Source organism: Macaca fascicularis, chromosome 14 (genome assembly GCF_037993035.2).
Source record: "Macaca fascicularis isolate 582-1 chromosome 14, T2T-MFA8v1.1".
In the NCBI taxonomy this organism is placed as follows: domain Eukaryota; kingdom Metazoa; phylum Chordata; class Mammalia; order Primates; family Cercopithecidae; genus Macaca; species Macaca fascicularis.
This window is the reverse complement of record NC_088388.1, coordinates 14,185,470-14,204,373: the sequence shown is the minus strand read 5'-3', so window position 1 is coordinate 14,204,373 and position 18,904 is coordinate 14,185,470. Positions and strand designations below refer to the sequence as shown.

Here is an 18,904-nt window from a genome sequence, read left to right as displayed (position 1 = left end):
AAGGCACAGATGGTAGTGAGACAATAGGCAACCAACACACATAGACCTGCTGCACCAACGCAGCTACTGCTTTCTGTTTTAGTAAGGGGACCAGCAAGGATTTGTGTGTTAATTAGGACTAAAGTTGGTTACAGTTCATAGAAACTGTTCAGTGTTTTCATAGAAAACATTACTTGACATTTTCATCATCCTTTAAATATAAACAGTATATTCATACCCCTCCTGTCCTTCTCCTTCAAAAAACCTCAGTAATTTAAGAATGAAAACTAGCTGGAAAACTCAGAAAATGGTGGTACGAGTGGGTAGTTTCCATTTCAGCAATGAAGACATGCAAGAATGTTTGTCTTAATCAGGACCAAGAGTGGATCGAGTTTGCATATTTAGTCTCTTTCATATATAGCATTCATTTGGAAGGAACTTGTTACTTTCATTCATAAAATATTTCTTGTTTTTCCATTGTCCCTTAAGCCAAAAGCCCACCAAGTCCAGAATGGGAGCCAGGGGTGGTAAAGGCAGACAGAGAGTGAGAACCGTAATCAGTGTCCCAAAGCTGTGATGCTTCATTTTTTTTTTTTTTTTAAATTATTATACTTTAAGTTCTAGGGTACATGTGCACAACGTGCAGGTTTGTTACATATGTATACTTGTGCCATGTTGGTGTGCTGCATCCATCAACTCGTCAGCACCCATCAACTCATCATTTACATCACGTATAACTCCCAATGCCATCCCTCCCCCCTCCCTCCTCCCCCTCCCCATAATAGGCCCCGGTGTGTGACTTGAAAGGAGGATTGCTGGGCGTGATGGCTCACACTTGTAATCCCAGCACCTTGGGAGGCCAAGGTGGGCGGATCACTTGAGGTCGGGAGTTAGAGACCAGCCTGACTAACGTGGAGAAACCCGGTCTCTACTGAACATACAGAATTAGCCGGGCGTGGTGGCTCATGCCTGTAATCTCAGCTACTTGGAAAGCTGAGGCAGGAGAATCGCTTGAACCCGGGAGGTGGAGGTTGTGGTGAGCCAAGATCGCGTCATTGCACTCCAGCCTGGGCAACAAGAGGGAAACTCCGTCTAAAAAAAAAAAAAGATTTAAAGCTCTAAAGAGAGAGGCTAAGCGGGGCGCACGGCGCGCCACTACTCTGCGGGCCGGCGGTGGCGGTGCCGGCAGCGCGGAACGCTGGCGCGTAGGCCAAGGCTTCCTATGCGAGCACTGAGCGCTGAACCCGCTGTGCTCGCTGTGGCTCCCGCCGGCTGCCCCTTCCTGCTGACCCTTCTGCTCCAGCTCCTGCCTCCCGGCCTGCTCCTGGGCTGCACGCTCTTCCAGGATCTGATCCGCTTTGGGAAATCCAAGTGTTGGGGGCCGCCACGCCCCACCGCCTGCCGCGCCTTTGATGTTCCCAAGAGATATTTTTTTCCCACTTCTCCCACTTCTGTATCATCTCAGTGCTGTGGAATGGCGTCCTGCTTTGGTGCCTTACTCCATCTCTGTTCCTGGGAGCATCTTTTCCAAGCTGGCTTTATGGTTTGCTCGGGATTCTCGCGGCAGCACAGTTCGGGGGAGGGAAGCTGGCGCTGTCTGCGTTCTTAGTGCTGGTATTTTCTGGCTTATTGGATGAGGTGTTAAGTTTATTCATTTTATGCAGATATCCTATTACAGTCAAAGCACTAACGCTTTGCATTTATATGTACTGTGCTATGGGGGAAAGAACCTTATGATTAAATAAGACACATATCAAATGCATAGTCAATCATCCCCACCCCCATCCCTGGAGCTGTAACCCAAAACTGTTAAACTAAAAATCTTTTTAGTATATCTTTAAATACATGCATGTCAAGAACATTCAAAAGTTCTTACAACAATTCTGATAGGACATTTTCTCTCCCATCAATGAACACCAGTTAATTAAGATTAATCTGTGGCCCAGTCTATTTAAATAAATGCCATATTTATTTTACTTGTTTAGAATTTGCCATTCTCAGAAACAAAACTCTTTTTACATTGGAAATGAAAAGCATATTGCAGTTTGGTGTTAATTTCCATGTGAATGTCACGTATAATTTTAAATAAATTATTTGGGGAAAAACGTATTTTATTTTTAGCATGCAATTTTTATGCCCAGGTTAGACTAGGGATTTGGCTGATGTTCTGGAATCTCATTGTACTGTTAAGTAATGAGCATCCCCCTTGACGCACCCTGTCAGGGGTTGTGAGAAAACTGCAGTGTTCAGTTTCCCACCCATTTCCTTTTCCTGCTGTCTCTCTCTCACTCATCCCTGCTTCTTACTTTCCCTTTTCCTTCTTTGCCCAAACATTACATTTCCAGGCAAAGATAAAAGAGGAAATAGTGATGTCCTGAAGCGGATTTAGAACGAAGTAGCATGGCCTTTGGTGAAAGCTTCACCTATGGGAAATAAAATTGAGAATGGTGTTGTGCTTGCAATGTCAGAATCAGTACTGTTTTTTTGTGTGTGTTGGTGAAAATATTCCATATGCCAAAAGGGAGAGCGTCAGGGAGTTGGCAAATTCTTCGCAAAGATCCAGCAATAGTTTAGAGTGGGAGAGTCATGATTTTCCCGTTGGCTTAGTTGAATAGCCGTAACCTTTCATTTTCTACTACCACTAAGTTAGGGGGAATGACATTGAACTACCTCATTAGCAGCCTTGCCTGGATTAACTACTGAGTGTAAAAGTTTACGGAAAATAGCCTTTGTTTTTGTTGAAGCTCATCCTACACACTAACATTTGCTTACGGTAAGCATGGATTATTTTGTCTCTGCCAAGCTGTGTTCTCTATTAGATTTTTACTGCATTGTGTGGTTACTGCTAAGAATTCCTACAAAAATGCCTTTGCAGATATTTTTGTATGTAGTTTAAAAGATATTTGGTTTAAGGAGCCTGCAACATTTGCATAAAGTGCCTGAAAACCCAAGAACCACTGATAAGTGAGATCCCTCAAAATGAGCTGATATATTACAGAGGACCTTGAAACAGAAAAAAGTAAATTATATTAAAAAAGTTCTAAAGAGAGAAAAAAAGCACTTCCGTTGATCCCCCACCCCCCTGGATTGGTCCCATCCATGGGAAGTTATCTATATCTTATACATTTATGTACATATCTTCCATTTTTGAAAGATAGGGTTATAAAAGAATAAAAATTTCAGAAATAAATAGTGTCTAGATAGATAACATAAAAAGAAGAAAAATGATGAAAACTGAGGTAGTTTGGAAAGCCTAAACCATTTTTTTGAGGGTACAGTCCATATTTAGCCAAAGCACAAATGTACATCTTCTAATTTTCAAAAGAATGCAGAAGTTTGGTATAAAATTTCCTGCTTTTTAATGTTGGTTATTAAAACATTTAAAAAGCAATAGTAATAGGAAAGAGTCATCAATATTTGATCTTTGATAATAAAATAAATGAAGCAAAATAACTGTCATATGGTAGCTGCTCAATACATGTTACTTCTCTTTTGCACACTAGTTCCAAAATACTTGCTGACTGCAGGACAGCTGTTTTGGTTGCTAAGCCCTGAACTTCCCCTCACACTCAGGCAGACTCTGGGAGTATTAGCTTTATTGTCTGCCTTGAAGTTTCCGTTTCTCTAAGGAGCTTTGTGAGTCTATGATGGTCCTTCAAAGTACATGTAACACAAAACATTATATTCTTTGCCAACCATTCATGTTGTATCTTACTACTTGTTAACCCTTTACTCATTGTGTGTTTGTGTCTTCACATGGCTGTTTTCCTTCTTCTTATAAGGGCATCAGTTACATTGGATTAAAGTCCCACCCTACTCCTGCATGACCTCATCTTAACTAACCACATAGGCAATGACCCTATTTCCAAACAAGGTCATATTCTAAAGTACTAGGGGTTAGGTCTTCAATATATCTTTTTGGGAGACCCAATTCAGTCTATAACACCAAGTTAGATTGTGGCATCCTCTGCGGAAGACCCCTCATTGTATCTATCCGGCTCACAGTAAAAGTCATACAGTCTTTGTTATGGCCCTTAAGGCCCTAGCACTCTGTCTCGTCTCCCAGGGAAGAGGGCTAGAAAATGCCAGCCCTTATCTACTTTGCTGCTCCATCCTCCTAATTCAGCTTTAGCTACCTGATGTTCTTGCCATTCATTGAATGCATGCTCCTGCCTTAGGACCTTTACATCTGATGTTCCTTATGCCTGGAATTCTCCTTGGCCTCTGTATTAGTCTGTTTTCATGTTGCTGATAAATACATACCTGAGACTGGGCAATTTACAAAAGAAAGAGGTTTAATAGAATGACAGTTCCACGTGTGTGGGGAGGCCTCACAATCATGGCAGAATGTGAAAGGCACGTCTCACATGGCAGCAGACAAGAGAGTTTGTGTGGGAAACTGCTGTTTCTAAAACCATCAGATCTCATGAGCCTTATTTACTATAATGAGAACAGCATGGGAAAGACCCTCCCCCATGATTCACTTACCTCCCACCAGGTTCCTCCCATGACACTTGGGAATTGTGGGAGTTACAATTCAAGACAAGATTTGGGTGGGGACACAGCCAAACCATATCATTCCATCCCTGGGCCCTCCCAAATCTCATATCCTCACATTTCAAAACCAATCATGCCTTCCCTACAGTCCCCCAAAGTCAGTATTAACTCAGAAATCCACAGTCCAAAGTCTCATTTGAGACAAGGCAAGCCCCTTCTGCCTATAAGCCTGTAAAATCTAAAGCATGTTAGTTACTTCCTACATACAATGGGGGTACAGGCATTGGGTAAATACAGCCATTCCAAATGGGAGAAATTGGCCAAAACAAAGGAGCTATAGGCCCCATGCAAGTCCAGAATCCAGCAGGGCAGTCAAATCTTAAAGCTCCCAAATGATCTCCTCTGACTCTATGTCTCACATCCAGGTCACACTGATGCAAGAGGTGGGCTCCCACAGTGCTGGGCAACTCTGCCTCTGTGGCTTTGCAGGGTACAGCCTCCCTCCTGGCTGCTTTCATGGGCTGGCGTTGAGTGTCTGTGGCTTTTCCAGGTACACAGTGCGAGCTGTTGGTGGATCCAACATTCTGGGATCTGGAGGACTGTGGCCCTCTTCTCACAGCTCCACTAGGTGGTGCTCCAGTAGGGACTCTGTGTGGGAGCTCTGACCCCACATTTTCCTTCTGCACTGCCGTAGCAGAGGTTCTCTGTGAAGGCCCTGCCCCTGCAGCAAACTTCTGCCTGGTAACTAGATGTTTCCTAGTTACCATCTTCTGAAATCTAGGTGGAAGTTTCCAAATCCCAATTCTTGACTTCTGTGCACTCACTGGCTCAACACCACAAGGAAGCTGCCAAGGCTTGGGGCTTGCATCCTCTGAAGCCATTGCGCAGACTCTGCATTCAGCCATGGCTGGAGTGGCTGGGATGCAGGGCACCAAGTCCCTACATTGCACACAGCACAGGGACCTGGGGCCCGCAGCCTACAAAACCACTTTTCCCTCCTAGGCCACAGGGCCTGTGATGGAAGGGGCTGCTGTGAAGACCTCTGATGTGCCCTGGAGACATTTTCCCCATTGTCTTGGGGATTAACATTTGGCTCCTCATTAATTATACATATTTCTGCAGCCAACTTGAATTTCTCCTCAGAAAATGGGATTTTCTTTTCTATCACATTGTAAGGCTGCAAATTTTCTGAACTTTTATGCTGTGCTTCCGTTATAAAACTGATTGCCTTTAACAGTATGGAGGTCATCTCTTGAACGCTTTGCTGCTTAGAAATTTCTTCTGCCAGATACCCTAAATCATCTCTTTCAAGTTCAAAGTTCCACAAATCTCTAGGGCAGGGGCAAAATGCTGCCAGTCTCTTTGCTAAAATGTTAAGAGTCACCTTTGCTTCAGTTCTCAACAAGTTCCTCATCTCCATCTGAGATCACCTCAGCCTGGAATTCCTTGTCTATATCATTATCAGTATTTTGGTCAAAGCCATTCAGCAAGTCTCTAGGGGGTTCCAAACGTTCCCACATTTTCCTGTCTTCTTCTAAGCCCTCCAAATTGTTCCAACCTCTGACTGTTGCCCAGTTCCAAAGTTGCTTCCACATTTTCAGGTATCTCTTCAGCAGTGCCCCACTCTACTGGTACCAATTTACTGTTTAGTCCATTTTCATGCTGCTGTTAAAGACATACCCCAAGACTGGGTAATGTACAAAAAAAAGGGGTTTAGTAGACTTACAGTTTTACATGGCTGTGGAGGCCTCACAATCTTTGTGGAAGGTGAAAGGCAGATCTCACATGGTGGCAGGCAAGAGAAGAGAGCTTGTGCAGGGAAACTCCCATTTTTAAAACCATCAAATCTCGTGAGACTTATTCACTATCATGAGAACAGCACAGGAAAGACCTGCCCCCATGATTCAGTTACCTCTCACCAGGTTCCTCCCACAACATGTGGGAATTGTGGGAATTACAGTTCAAGATGAGATCTGGGTGGGGACACAACCAAACCCTTTTCCTCTATGATCAGTTCCCTTGACAACTAAAGAACTCTGCTTAAATGAGGCCTTCCCTTACTCAAAAAATTACTTAAAATCCTATCCTCTGTACTACATTAAACTTTTTACCTGCCTTATTCTTTCATAGTATTTATCACCATCTAATGTGATATGTAATTTGCTTATTTTTTATTGTGCGCATCCTTTCATTATAATGTCATCTACATGAGATTTCCAGTGCATAGAACAGAACTGGCACATGATATATTTCATTTATTCTAACATGGACAGTTTTTTACACAGCAAAAAAAATCAGAATTCTAGAAAGTTTGTAATCAGCTATACATAATGATTGGTCAGTGGACAGGAATGCTGTAGCTGTCATCATTTGCACATGGAGAACTTGGTCTGAAACTTTCTGTTGGCACCTCTTGGTAAGGTCAGAGAGTGCTGGCATGAAAATTTGAGAAACAAGTACCACCAGTTGGCATACAACCTGGAGATAAGAATGAAGCATTCTTTTAAGAGATATTGCATCACCAATGGTGGTGATGGCTCAAAGAGAGATGTTTGTGGGGAAACAGGAACATTGATGACTGTGATCCAAGAAGTGATTTAGAAGAGTGAGACTCACTGTAAAAAGATTTTAGGATTACTTTAACCAATAAATTTTGTTTATACTTGCTTTTGTATGCAGCACAAGAGTGATATGATTAAAAATGTCCATAAGAGCTCTTTCAATTTTTATAAAATGATTCGAAGACTAAGTAGTAAAGTGTGCCTGATTCATTGGTAGCTTCTTTAAAGATATAAAGTTCCCTTAATCTTTGTATGAAAAATAGTGGTATAGTTAAACCTTAGAGTCAATGAAAATGGGAGGAGATGCTCAAATATTTGTTAGGTGAGTGAATAAAAATTCACCCCAGACTTTTTTTTTTTCTTTCCCTCCAAAGGGCCCTGTGGCTTCCTTCTTTTAAACCCATTAAACAGTGCCATCTGCAGGGAAGGCAGCTCATGACATCCTGTTTGGATAGATGTGCAGTAACAGCATAGAAGGTAGAGCTCTTTTTTTTTTTTTTTTTTTTGATACAGGGTCTTGTTCTGTCACCCAGGCTGGAGTACAGAAGCCTGATTTCAGCTCACTGCAACCTCCGTCTCCCAGGTTCAAGCGATTCTCCTGCCTCAGCCTCCCAAGTAGCTGGGATAGGCATGCACCACCATGCCTGGCTACTTTTTGTATTTTTAGTAGAGATGGGGTTTCATCATGTTGGTCAGGCTGGTCTTGAACTCCTGACCTCGTGATCCGTCCGCCTTGGCCTCCCAAAGTGCTGGGATTACAGGTGTGAGCCACTGTGCCTGGCTGGTAGAGCTCTTTATACAATACCACTACCCACTTTATCCTTTGAAACTTATAGAGGCCCATTTTTTAGAAGATATGAACTCAAAAAGCCAGAAATGACACTCAAGCTTTGAATTCTTTCTGTTCTAATATAGCTTCATGTTTAAACACTAGAAGAATAATAACAAGTAAAAAAATTGGCAATGGCACCATCCAACTCCCTGTGAGTATCTCCTAAAACTAGCAAGTTTATTTTGACCCATCCATGAGTCAGATCTAAGATGAGCAGTTATTATTTTTTAGGCAAGACTGAGTTGGCACATCAGATAGATAAAGGAAAGAGAAAGAAAGAGTTAAAATGTTTGTTCAGCCTCTATTTTTCTGGCTAATAGCCATTAGGAAAAGCTGGATTGAGAAAGACCTACATTAACTTTCTTGTGTTCTAGTAACTAAACTTTTAGGCAAAGCCTAAGACTGTCCTGTTTAAACCAACTATTTCTATCTAGTAAGAAATTATAATGATGTGGTATGATGGCAAAGCTATTTTTGAGGCCTGGACTCTCCACTAACCACAGCACTTTAGCAGAGAACAAGGTCTCTGCCATCATCCATTGTCCTAAGTTAGCATGTGGGTGTTGGAGATGGGGGATGGCATAACAGCTCCATATGAGTATTAGGGATTAATAAATGGAAAAGGCTGCTGCTGCTAAATCCCTATAATTATGTTTTGGTCTCTGGGTCAGTTCCAGCTCACTAGCATCTCAATTAGCCTAAAACCCATATAACACTTATTTGTAATTTTAATTTTTGGTTCTGTATTAATGGCATTTTATATGCCCCCAGTCATAATGGAACTAGGATGAATTTGGGCATCAAATCAGAAGTGCTGATTTTGCTACTGATAGAATCTCAGGCCTATGTGCTGGCTGAATGCTCGAAGGAGGGACCTTACCAGAAACTCACTCCCTTTCACTTGGAATTCTGTCTGCCTCCCACTGTTCATGGTGCCTGGGCTTGGCCTGACTTTGCTCCCAGATTGGAGCAGGTGCCAACAGCAGGGAGAAGCCAGACAGCAGGGGCCGGCATTTCCAAGCCTGCGAGAGCAGAGTCGGGGGCCTTCCCAGGCCCCCAAGAGTGCAGGGATGCCTGAGTCTGCAGCCACAGTTTGGGCAGTTGCAGCCCCACCCAGGAGGGCAGGGCTCCTGCCTGCTGTGTAGCATGAAGCCCCTCCTTGCTGCAGCCGGGATGATAGCAGGCGAACTGGAGTGGCTGCCACCATCAATTGTACCACGATAGAGTCAAAGAATGGATATGGCAAAATTTCCCAGACAGTCTATTAAGAGAGTTACTTAATGACTTACTTGGACAATTTAAAATGTTATTTAAAATGTAAATAAAAAGGATGCCGTTGTAGAAAGGAAAGGGCGATACCTATGAATAATTAGAATAAAACTATATTTTAAGCATGCTGCTTCAGCTATAACCCTATACTATGTTATCTTTTGTCATTTCAGAAATAGTTAAAAAGCATCAGCTAAGTAGATCTGAAAATGTCCTTGATTTTAGAAAATGACTTAAAAGTTATATCAAGTGAAGCAAATCCAGTACCTAAGTTTTAAATATATTTCAGTCAGAAGTTGGGGGCAGGGGAAGTACTATTGAAGACAGGTGGCTTTAAGAAAATTCATGAAATAATATAAAATGCAAACAAGACAAAAATGTTAAACATAAAAAATTAAAGTCTCATCTAATACATTCCTTGGTGATAGCCATTGTGATTAATTTTTCTAAAGTTTTTCATAGCATATGTATACATTATATAAAATTAATATAAAATTTATAAATAAGTTATATAAACTAATGTATATTAATTATATTCTATCTTGTATGTTAACATTTAATATATTAATGTTATATAACATTTACATTTACATTAATTATTAAACATTAACATTTAATAATATTATATTATATAATAAATTATATATTATATATAATATATATAAAATTAACACCATAGCTCTTGCTAAGGAATGTGTATACATACTATAGAAAACTTTGTATAAATCTGTGTATGTGTACTGTATATATACGTATACTGTAGGTATGTGTGATAGGCATATATGTCATATATATACTGTAGGTATATAAATTTACTTTGTTATTTTAATTGGTGACTATCAGTGCATTGTATTGATATACCACAATTGATTTCACTCATATCAGATGATGGATTGTTGACTTGATTCCACTTTGCTAATATTGCAAAGAGTACAGTAATTGATATCTTTTAAGATAAACTGTTGCAATCTCCTATCAGTATTTCTATGGGACAAAATAATAGATTAGGAATTGTGACAAAGAATAAACATATTAAAACAGTATTTATTGCTAAATTGTCCCCAGAAATGTATCAATTTACTTCATCATAGGAAGTAAATGATATTATTTCTTTTCTAAGAAAACCGTCATGACTGAATGTTAACAAATCTCTTAAACATTTTTCCTCAGAAGGGTGGAAATGATACCTATTTATTTAAAGTTGAATTTTTTTTGTCTTTTGTTTTTGCTCAGCTAGTGTTTTTTTGTAGCACAGATCCTTGTCATAAAGGCAGACCCATCCCTGGGTTGTTTTTTCTTCATGGGTTTGATTTACGGGTCATTGAAAATGGTCTTATCTACTTAATTTATTAAAGTAGTCATTGGTTGGTTTTTAGGTAGTTTTTGTTACATTAAAAATCATTTAGAGGTAATTGTAAATTCATACACAGTTGTAAGGAACAACACAAAGAGATTCTATGTACTTTTCACCCAATTTTCCCCAATGGTAACATCTTGCAAAACTAAAACACAATATCCCAACCAAGATATTGCCATTGATATAGTCAAGACACAGAACATTTTCATCAGCACAATGATCCATAATAATGATCTTTTAAGAGCTACATCTACTTCCCTCCGGTCCCCATCCCTTTTTAAACCCTGGTAACCACTAATTTACTCTCTGTTTCCACCTTTTCATTTCAAGGGTGTTATATAAATGGAATAGTATAGCATACTACCTTTTGGGATTGGCTCTTTTTACTCAGCATAACTCCTTGGAGATTCATTCAGAATGTTCCAATGAAGCAATAATTTGCTCTTTTTCTTGCTAAATAGTATCCCATGGTATAGATTACTATAGTTCGTTTAGACATTCATTCAAGAAAAAAAGGGTATCTAAATTGTTTCCAGTATTTTGCGACTATGAATACAACTGCTAGGAACATTGGTGTACAGGTTTTTGTGTGAAAATAAATTTTCATTTATTTGAGACATGCTCCTGACATATCATTTGCTTAATAGATATCTATTGAATAATTGAATTAATAAATTAGTGAGAAGAGAATAGAAAACAAAGTGTACCACATGTGGTTATTTTCATTCAATTAGTAAAATACCTGTTTGTGAGAATTTACTGTTCCATTAAAGAGGTCATTAATAGGTCACATTTGTGTATAAAAACACGAATCTTATCACCACAGTTTGTATTCTCTGTGCTGAAGATCCCAGAGGCACTGCAGTGAACGCACAGCGGTACCAGGGGATATTTTAAAAATTTCAGGGAAACAGTGAGTGATACGTGACAACTGTCAGACATGATGCAAATTACCAGCTCAAGGTAGTCCACAGTCCCAACCTTTGGTGGCACTACATTATTTTCTATTAGTCTACAACTTTGTGCAGCTTGGGATTTAGTGGTTGCTGTGATGAAATGCCAGGGCAGTCACCGTGGGAAGATCCATGTGGAACAAGAAATGAAGACGGTGATGCCCAATCTGATTTCAAGAGCTGAGACGCTGTGCAGTGTCAAACAGTCATATACATATTATTAGTAATTGTGGTTATTTAAATAATAAAATAAAAATATTTTCTTCCAATGTATATGTGTCAGTGTTTTCAGATGGCTACTAAGTTGTCAGTACAAAAATACTTAAGTTATTTTGATGTAACAATAAATGAAGCTGTTATGTATTTCTTTTGATGAAAGGATGCCATAAAAAACAAACAAACAAAAAACAAAAGTTACTCTATCATTAAGAGAACTATGTGAATGTTTGGGACCCTCTGCTATAACTAGTCATATATCCTTAAAATTTTCCAAGAGTAATAATTCTTTTTGTAAAAAAAAAAAAATTGGCAAAATAGAAGTGTAATTCTCTAAACCCAAGGCAAGAAAAGAGAATGCAGATGCATATAGGAGTATTACTCAGGATCTTCAGCCTCTGAAAGGGAAGGCTTGTTGAGCCCTGGTCCAGAGATTTATTGAGAGTGAGACTGAAGTATCCTGTTTCCCTTAGTCAGGGAGACACTTCTGTAGGCCAGACCACTGGACACCTTAGCTAGTGAGAGGATTCTTTCTTATTTTTTTCTGTCTGAATACAAGTGTTAAGGGGTACATAGCTGCCATTTTTTAGTGTTGTTAGCCATTTAGTGAATTTGAATCAGTTAGGTGTCTGGGGATCCCACTGGATAGAGACAAACAAATGACACAGTTAATAGTGAATTACCAGCCCTGTACTGGTCATACTCCAGTCAAAGTAAAATGCTCAATGTGTATTTAGCCTGCTTGTATTCATTATTATATTAAATAGGTATAAGCGAGTCTGTCGTAATTATGACTCGAATTCCAGAAGCAATAAGTAAAATGTGATGAAATAGAATCTGAAGCAAAAATTAAACAAACTTCGATGGCAAAAATACCACAAACAAAATCAAAAGACAAATGACTGCCTAGGAGGAAAATATTTGCATCTTATATCACAGATAAAAGGATAATCTCCTTAATATATAAAAAGCTCTAAAACATAAAAAAGAAAAAACTAGGCAATGGAAAAGCTATAGAAATGTTCTTAAGATTATAACATTTTTAACTTCATTTATTCTTGTCAAAAAGGTTTTAGTCTAATTATAAGGAAGTAATCAGATTCTGAATGAGTGTCTTTACTCAAGATAACTAGCCAAGGCTCTTCTAAAAAGACATTTCCATACAAAACAAAAGTCATGAGGTACAACTCAAGAAGATGAAAAATAGCTCAATAAAAATAAAATGTTTGAATAGATACTTCCTTAAAAGGATGTACACATGGCAGGCCAGGCACGGTGGCTCATGTGTGTAATCTCAGCACTTTGGGAAGCCTAGGCAGGTGGATCACCTGAGGTCAGGAGTTTGAGATTAGCCTGGCCAACATGGTAAAACCCTGTTTCTACTAAAAATACAAAAATTAGCCGGGTGTGGTGGCGGGCACCTGTAATCCCAGCTTCTTGGGAGGCTGAGGCAGGAGAATCACTTTAATCTAGGAGGCAGAGGTTGCAGTTAGCCGAGATGACACCACTACACTTCAGCCTGGGCAACAGAGGGAGACTCCGTCTCAAAAAAAAAAGGATATACACATAGCAAAGAATCATATGAAGAATTGTACAATAGCACTAATTAGGAAAATCTAAACCACAAACGGAGACCACTACACACCTCCTAGAATGGCAAAACTTAAAATGGCCCACACCACCAAGTGCTGGTAATGATAAAAAGCAACTGGAAATTGCCATGTTTCTGGTAAGATTCCAAAATGACGCAGTCACTTTAGAAAACAGATTAGCAACTAATAAAATTAAGTATATACAACCCAGCAATTCCACTCCTGAATATTTACCTAAGAGAAATAAAAACATATGTCTATACAAGGATCTACATACACACAAATGTTTATAGCAGCCTTATTCATAAGAGCCAAAAAATGGAAACAGTTTAAATGACTATAGACTTATAAGAGATTAAACAACTTGTGGTATAGCCACACAATGAAATACTCTATGATAATGAAGAACAACCTATAGTTACCCCTAACAACTTGAATGAATCTCAAAAGCATTATGAAACCAAAGGAAGTCAGATACAAAGTCTACACATTATGTGATCTAACTTCAATGACATTTTGGAAAAGATAAAATTATAGACACAGAAAACATGCACTTACTTGGGCCTGGGGATTAGAGAACAGGTGACTACAAAGAGGCAGGTGGGTACATTTTGGGGTGAAGGAAATGTTCTATATCTTGATTATTGCAGTGGTTACGTGACTGTACACATTTTTCAAGATTCATGGAACTGTACTTAAAAAGAGTGAATTTTATTCTTTGTAAATGATGCCTCACTTTAAAAAAAAGTAAAAAGAATAAAAACGTACACTGGAAAAAGAAGTTGAGGGTTAGACTTTAGTATGTTGTTGAAAATTGAAGTGATATAATAACTGAAAACAATGCATGAATATTTATTGTAGTCAGAATAAAACAAATAGCAGTGAATAGCTATAAAAAGACTGGTGGGGGAGGAAATGGGGAGAAGTAGGTCAAAGGCTACAAACTTGCCATTACGTAAGATGAGTAAGTCTAGAGGTCCAAAGTATAGAGTGAGGAGTATAATTAATAATATTGTATATGTACTAAAAATTTTCTAAGAGGTAAGATTCTAGGTGCCCTCCTGACAGATGAGGTAACTATGGAAGGTGATGGTTATGTCAATTTGCTTGTAGTAATCATTTTGCTATGTATATTTATATCAAAAAATCAGGTTATATACCTTAAATAGATACAACAAAAAGAAGACATATTGAGAACAATGGAAACCTTCAATTCAGTTTTTATATTAGATAATCACCACCCCCCAATAAATCTGGAGGTTTCTAGCATTTCAACATTGGAAAAGAGGGGTAGGTCCTATAATGACTTTCGGCTATTTCCTGTGCTACCTCTTGTTTAACCATTTTGCTCCAAAAATTGGTATTTTTTCACTAAAATATATATCATTAATGTATTTAGTGTTTGTAAGTATTTAAAATGTAGTTTAAAACGTTAAAAAAAAGTTTATTTTAAAAAGAAGACCTTTTTTTAGGACATGGAAGCAATCATAGATTTATTATAAAACAAATAAAAAAAGATGCAAGCCTGAAGATAGAGGCTTGTCAGGTTCACAACTACACCAAATGTCATGTTGAGGTCTGAAGGCAGTGGGTGAATGAGCAGAACACTCAGGGGGCCCGTAGGCAGGTGAAAGATGATTTTATTTGACAGCAGCTCTCATCAAGAGCTTTTGCACACTGTCTGCTCCGTCTCGGCTGCTTAGTCCAGAGCCTTCCACACAAAGGTGAGCGACTGGCTTTCCCTTGCCTTCAGGGTCAGAGGTTTCTCTCTCTCTCTCTGGGCACGAGCAAGCTGAGCTATGTCCTGGCTCCCCTCTGTCCAGATGGACAGCTTTGGTTCTCTCTTTCTCTGGGTGCCAGTGCAAGCAAATGTACAGTGTTAGCAGGGCAATTATACCTTTTACAGATAATAGCGGCTTAGAGCCAAGGGATGGTCTTCCCATGTTATGGCTACATGTCTGTGATAACAAGTGGAGTTATACGCCTGTGCCCTAAACTCGCTGAATCACGAAAGATGTTAATATCCTACCTTGGCCTATCCTTGACCAAAGCACAGTCATGTTCCTTACAAGGCTCATGGGTAGAAATAAAAAGGATAATAGAACTGTAAGCAACCACCTCTTCAATGCTTCCATCCTCACCTTGAAAGTATTGCTCTTCCAGTGATTTAACCAGGTAATTTTAAGATTTAAACCGCCTATTCTTTACTAGTTTATTGACAATTTGATAACAATAGTAGTTTTGCAGATTGTCGGATGTAGGAGGCTAAGACTGGGTGGCTGAAAGTCGGAGACTGCCTTGTGCATCCTTAGGTACCTGTGGACAACGTTTTGACATTCATTTGGACTGAACCTTAGCACTGTCCACCTAGATAGCAATATATCTGAAATGATGTTTTAATGTACTTTTTATCTCAATACACATCAAATTTAAAAAGCATAATTATTAAAATTAAAATATATTTGTATCTTTAACACAAGTGAAATGCAAACATTTCAAAAACTTTTTAGGCCAGGTGCAGTGGTTCACACGAGTAATCCCAGCACTTTGGGAGGCCGAGGTGGGTGGATTACTTGATGTCAGGAGTTCGAGACCAGCCTGGCCAGCTTGGCGAAACCACATCTCTACTAAAAATACAAAAATTAGCTCGGCATAGTGGCAGGCGCCTGTAATCCTAGCTACTTGGGAGTCTAAGCAGGAGAATCATTTGAACCCAGGAGGCAGAGGGTGCGGAGAGCTGAGATCGTGCCATTGCATTCTAGCCTGGGTGACAAGAGCTAAACTCTGTTTCAAAAAAAACAAAGACAAAAACAAAATAAAAACAACAAACTTTTAAAAAGAACAAATGCTAACTAATTAATTCTATTTTTTTCTTCTTTCTCCTGCCATCTTTTATTGGGCACCCATTTTGTGAAACTTAGGACACATAAAAATATAGCGGAATGGTCCCAACCTTTGAAGAGCCCATCATTTAATGGTATTTTAGAACTTTTAGAACAGACTAAATTTAATGATAAAATTCACATAATATCAAGGATAGTTAAATGCATTTATATAGTCTTTTCTATTTGTTTTTGGTAACCTTCTACTTTCCATGTTCTATTAACGTAGGACACAGTTGCTAAACTCTAATAACTGGTTATTAGTGAAAAAAAATCAGAATATATTTGAACCAAACATTCGCTTAGGCTTGTTTTGGTAATGAGATTTTGAATTTGTCATTTTTAAGTTGGCATCTTCTGTTTTGAAGAAAGGAATCTAAGTGTGAGTAACTATTTACAGGCATTGCTACTCACAACGTAGTTTTCAGAGCAACATCCCTGCAATCTTAAAATGCAGGATCTTAGCCTTCACCCCAGACATTCCGAATTAGAATCTGCATTGTAAAGGAAGCCTCAGGTGATGTGTGTGCTCCTTAATGTTTGAGAAGCAAGCATTGCTGCTAATGGGCATCAACACAGCAGGCACTCTGAAGGCAAAACCCTGTAGACCAGGGATTCTCAAAGTGTGGTCCCTGGGTGGTCAGTATGAGCATGGCCTGGGAACTTGTGAGAAACATCAATTCTCAGGTCCCAGCCCAGTCTCAGTGAATCAGAAAACTAAGTGACACTCAGCTGTGCTTCAATAAGCTCTCCCGGTGCTTCTGATATCTATTAAGTTTGAGTGCCACTGTTTAGAGACTGGTTGGTGAGAACAGGTGAAAGTAGATGAAATCTTTCAATTCCCATGTTCTCAGGGCTTTGCCTTTTGAGATACACAGAACAATTAAATTATAGTTATTTCTTTAGTGTTCAGATGTGGAGACAGATGTTATAGGATGATAGGAAGTTTTAATAAAGTAAACCTTAGTGCATAAAAATCACTATATCTGATGCTTTGGACTCTAAAGCAAGTGAAGACTTCTATTATACTTGGCACATTTTGCTTTATTTTTACTCTTGTTTTTTGACATTTGAGTAAAAACTAACATCTTAGAAAATGAAACAAAATTATATTTGTGGCACATGTGTGCTAGTCAAAGTTGTAGTTAATTACCCACACCTGTGTGTGGCTTCAGGTATTTTGGCATATAAAGCTATCTAATTCTCCCCAACTTCTGTTTCCTGAGTGAGATTTGGTTTTCAATCTGGGCAAATGAAGACCATGCTGGGGTTAAGAGGGCTCTTTTTTCTCCATTCCTTGATATGGACTTGTGCTGAAGACTGGTCAGGTATAACTTATGACTTGGGGAATAGAAGTTTCTTAAAGAGGGCTGGAAGACGTGGCTTTGGATTCTTTACAGTTTTGGTCTGGTTGAATCTTAATAATAGCCAAGGACACATGGAGGGGTGGTGCATCTTTTAGAGGTGGAATCTTGAGATATCATGTTTTTCTCTTGCATACCAGCACTGAGACTAGGGAATGTGCCCTAGCCTGAGACCGTCTTTCTCCAACTCCCCGTTCCTTTTGATCTTATTCTCACCATATCAATTCTTGGGGCTCAAATACTTGAAGTGGGTTTAATATGAAGAGTGTCAAGTGGCCTGGAAAGCAGAGGAGTGGGTGGTGGTAGGAACTCAGGATTCTGTAGTGTGTCACATACACGAAGAAAGCCTTATTTTTTTTTTTTTTTTTTTTTTTTTGAGACGGAGTTTCGCTGTGTCGCCCAGGCTGGAGTGCAGTGGCCGGATCTCAGCTCACTGCAAGCTCTGCCTCCCGGGTTTTTACGCCATTCTCCTGCCTCAGCCTCCCGAGTAGCCGGGACTACAGGCGCCCGCCACCTCGCCCGGCTAGTTTTTTGTATTTTTTTTTTTTTTTTTTTAGTAGAGACGGGGTTTCACCGTGTTAGCCAGGATGGTCTCGAACTCCTGACCTCGTGATCCGCCCGTCTCGGCCTCCCAAAGTGCTGGGATTACAGGCTTGAGCCACCGCGCCCGGCCGAAGAAAGCCTTATAACGTCTTAGCCTTTCTTTACCTTATCCTTCATAGATCCTTTTCATTTCAGAGGGAGCAGTCAGTGCCTCCTAAGTGAGGTGAGCAGTGGTCCAGGCTTTTCCAGTACTTTTCCTGCGTCAGCCCTAAAAAGCTCCTGTCCGGAGCAAACCAGAATGATTGGTAGCCCTGAGTATAAACTCAGGCTGTCAGTTTCTCTCTTTCTCTTTCTCTGCTTCTCTTTCTCTTTTCCTTTCTTTCTCTCTTCTCTTTTTCTCTCTTCTTTTTCTTCTCTCTTGTTCCCTCCTCCCTCCCTCTTTTCCCTCCCTCCCTCTCTCTTTCTTTTCCCTCCCTCCCTCTCTCTTTCTTTTCCCTCCCTCCCTCTTTCTTCTCCTTCCCTCCCTCCCTCCCTTCCTTTCATCATTTTTTTCTTTCTTTTTGAGACAAGAGTCTCGCTGTCACCCAGGCTGGAGTGCAGTGGTACAATCTGGGCTCACTATAGCCTCCACCTCCCGGGTTCATGCAATTCTTGTGCCTCAGCCCCCCGAGTGGCTGAGATTACAGAGGTGCACCATCACATCCAGCTAATTTTTGTATTTTTAGTGGAGATGAGGTTTCACCATATTGGCCAGGCTGGTCTCAAACTCCTGGCCTCAAGTGATCTGCCCACCTCGGCCTCCCAAAGTGCTGGTATAACAGGCATGAGTCACCATGCTGAATGCTTTTTCTTTTCCTTC

At 39.8% G+C, this 18,904-nt stretch overlaps 1 protein-coding gene across 5 annotated transcripts in view; it reads left to right on the top strand.

Annotated features, from left to right (window-relative positions):
- LOC102133058 (oocyte-secreted protein 4A) overlaps nucleotides 1-18,904 on the top strand; it is a 105,013-nt gene that overhangs the window by 64,631 nt on the left and 21,478 nt on the right. For 2 of the 5 annotated variants that reach the window (XM_045371917.3, XM_045371916.2), the window contains exon 1: nucleotides 1,137-1,593. The exons of 2 other annotated variants lie outside the window; for them this stretch is intronic. In XM_045371917.3, coding sequence (XP_045227852.1) covers nucleotides 1,392-1,593 — 202 coding nt within the window. In that variant the 5' untranslated portion in view covers nucleotides 1,137-1,391. Of the gene's footprint in view, nucleotides 1-1,136; nucleotides 1,594-17,354; nucleotides 17,467-18,904 lie in introns of those variants that run through there. One more of the 5 variants, XM_045371918.2, reaches the window with a different exon arrangement.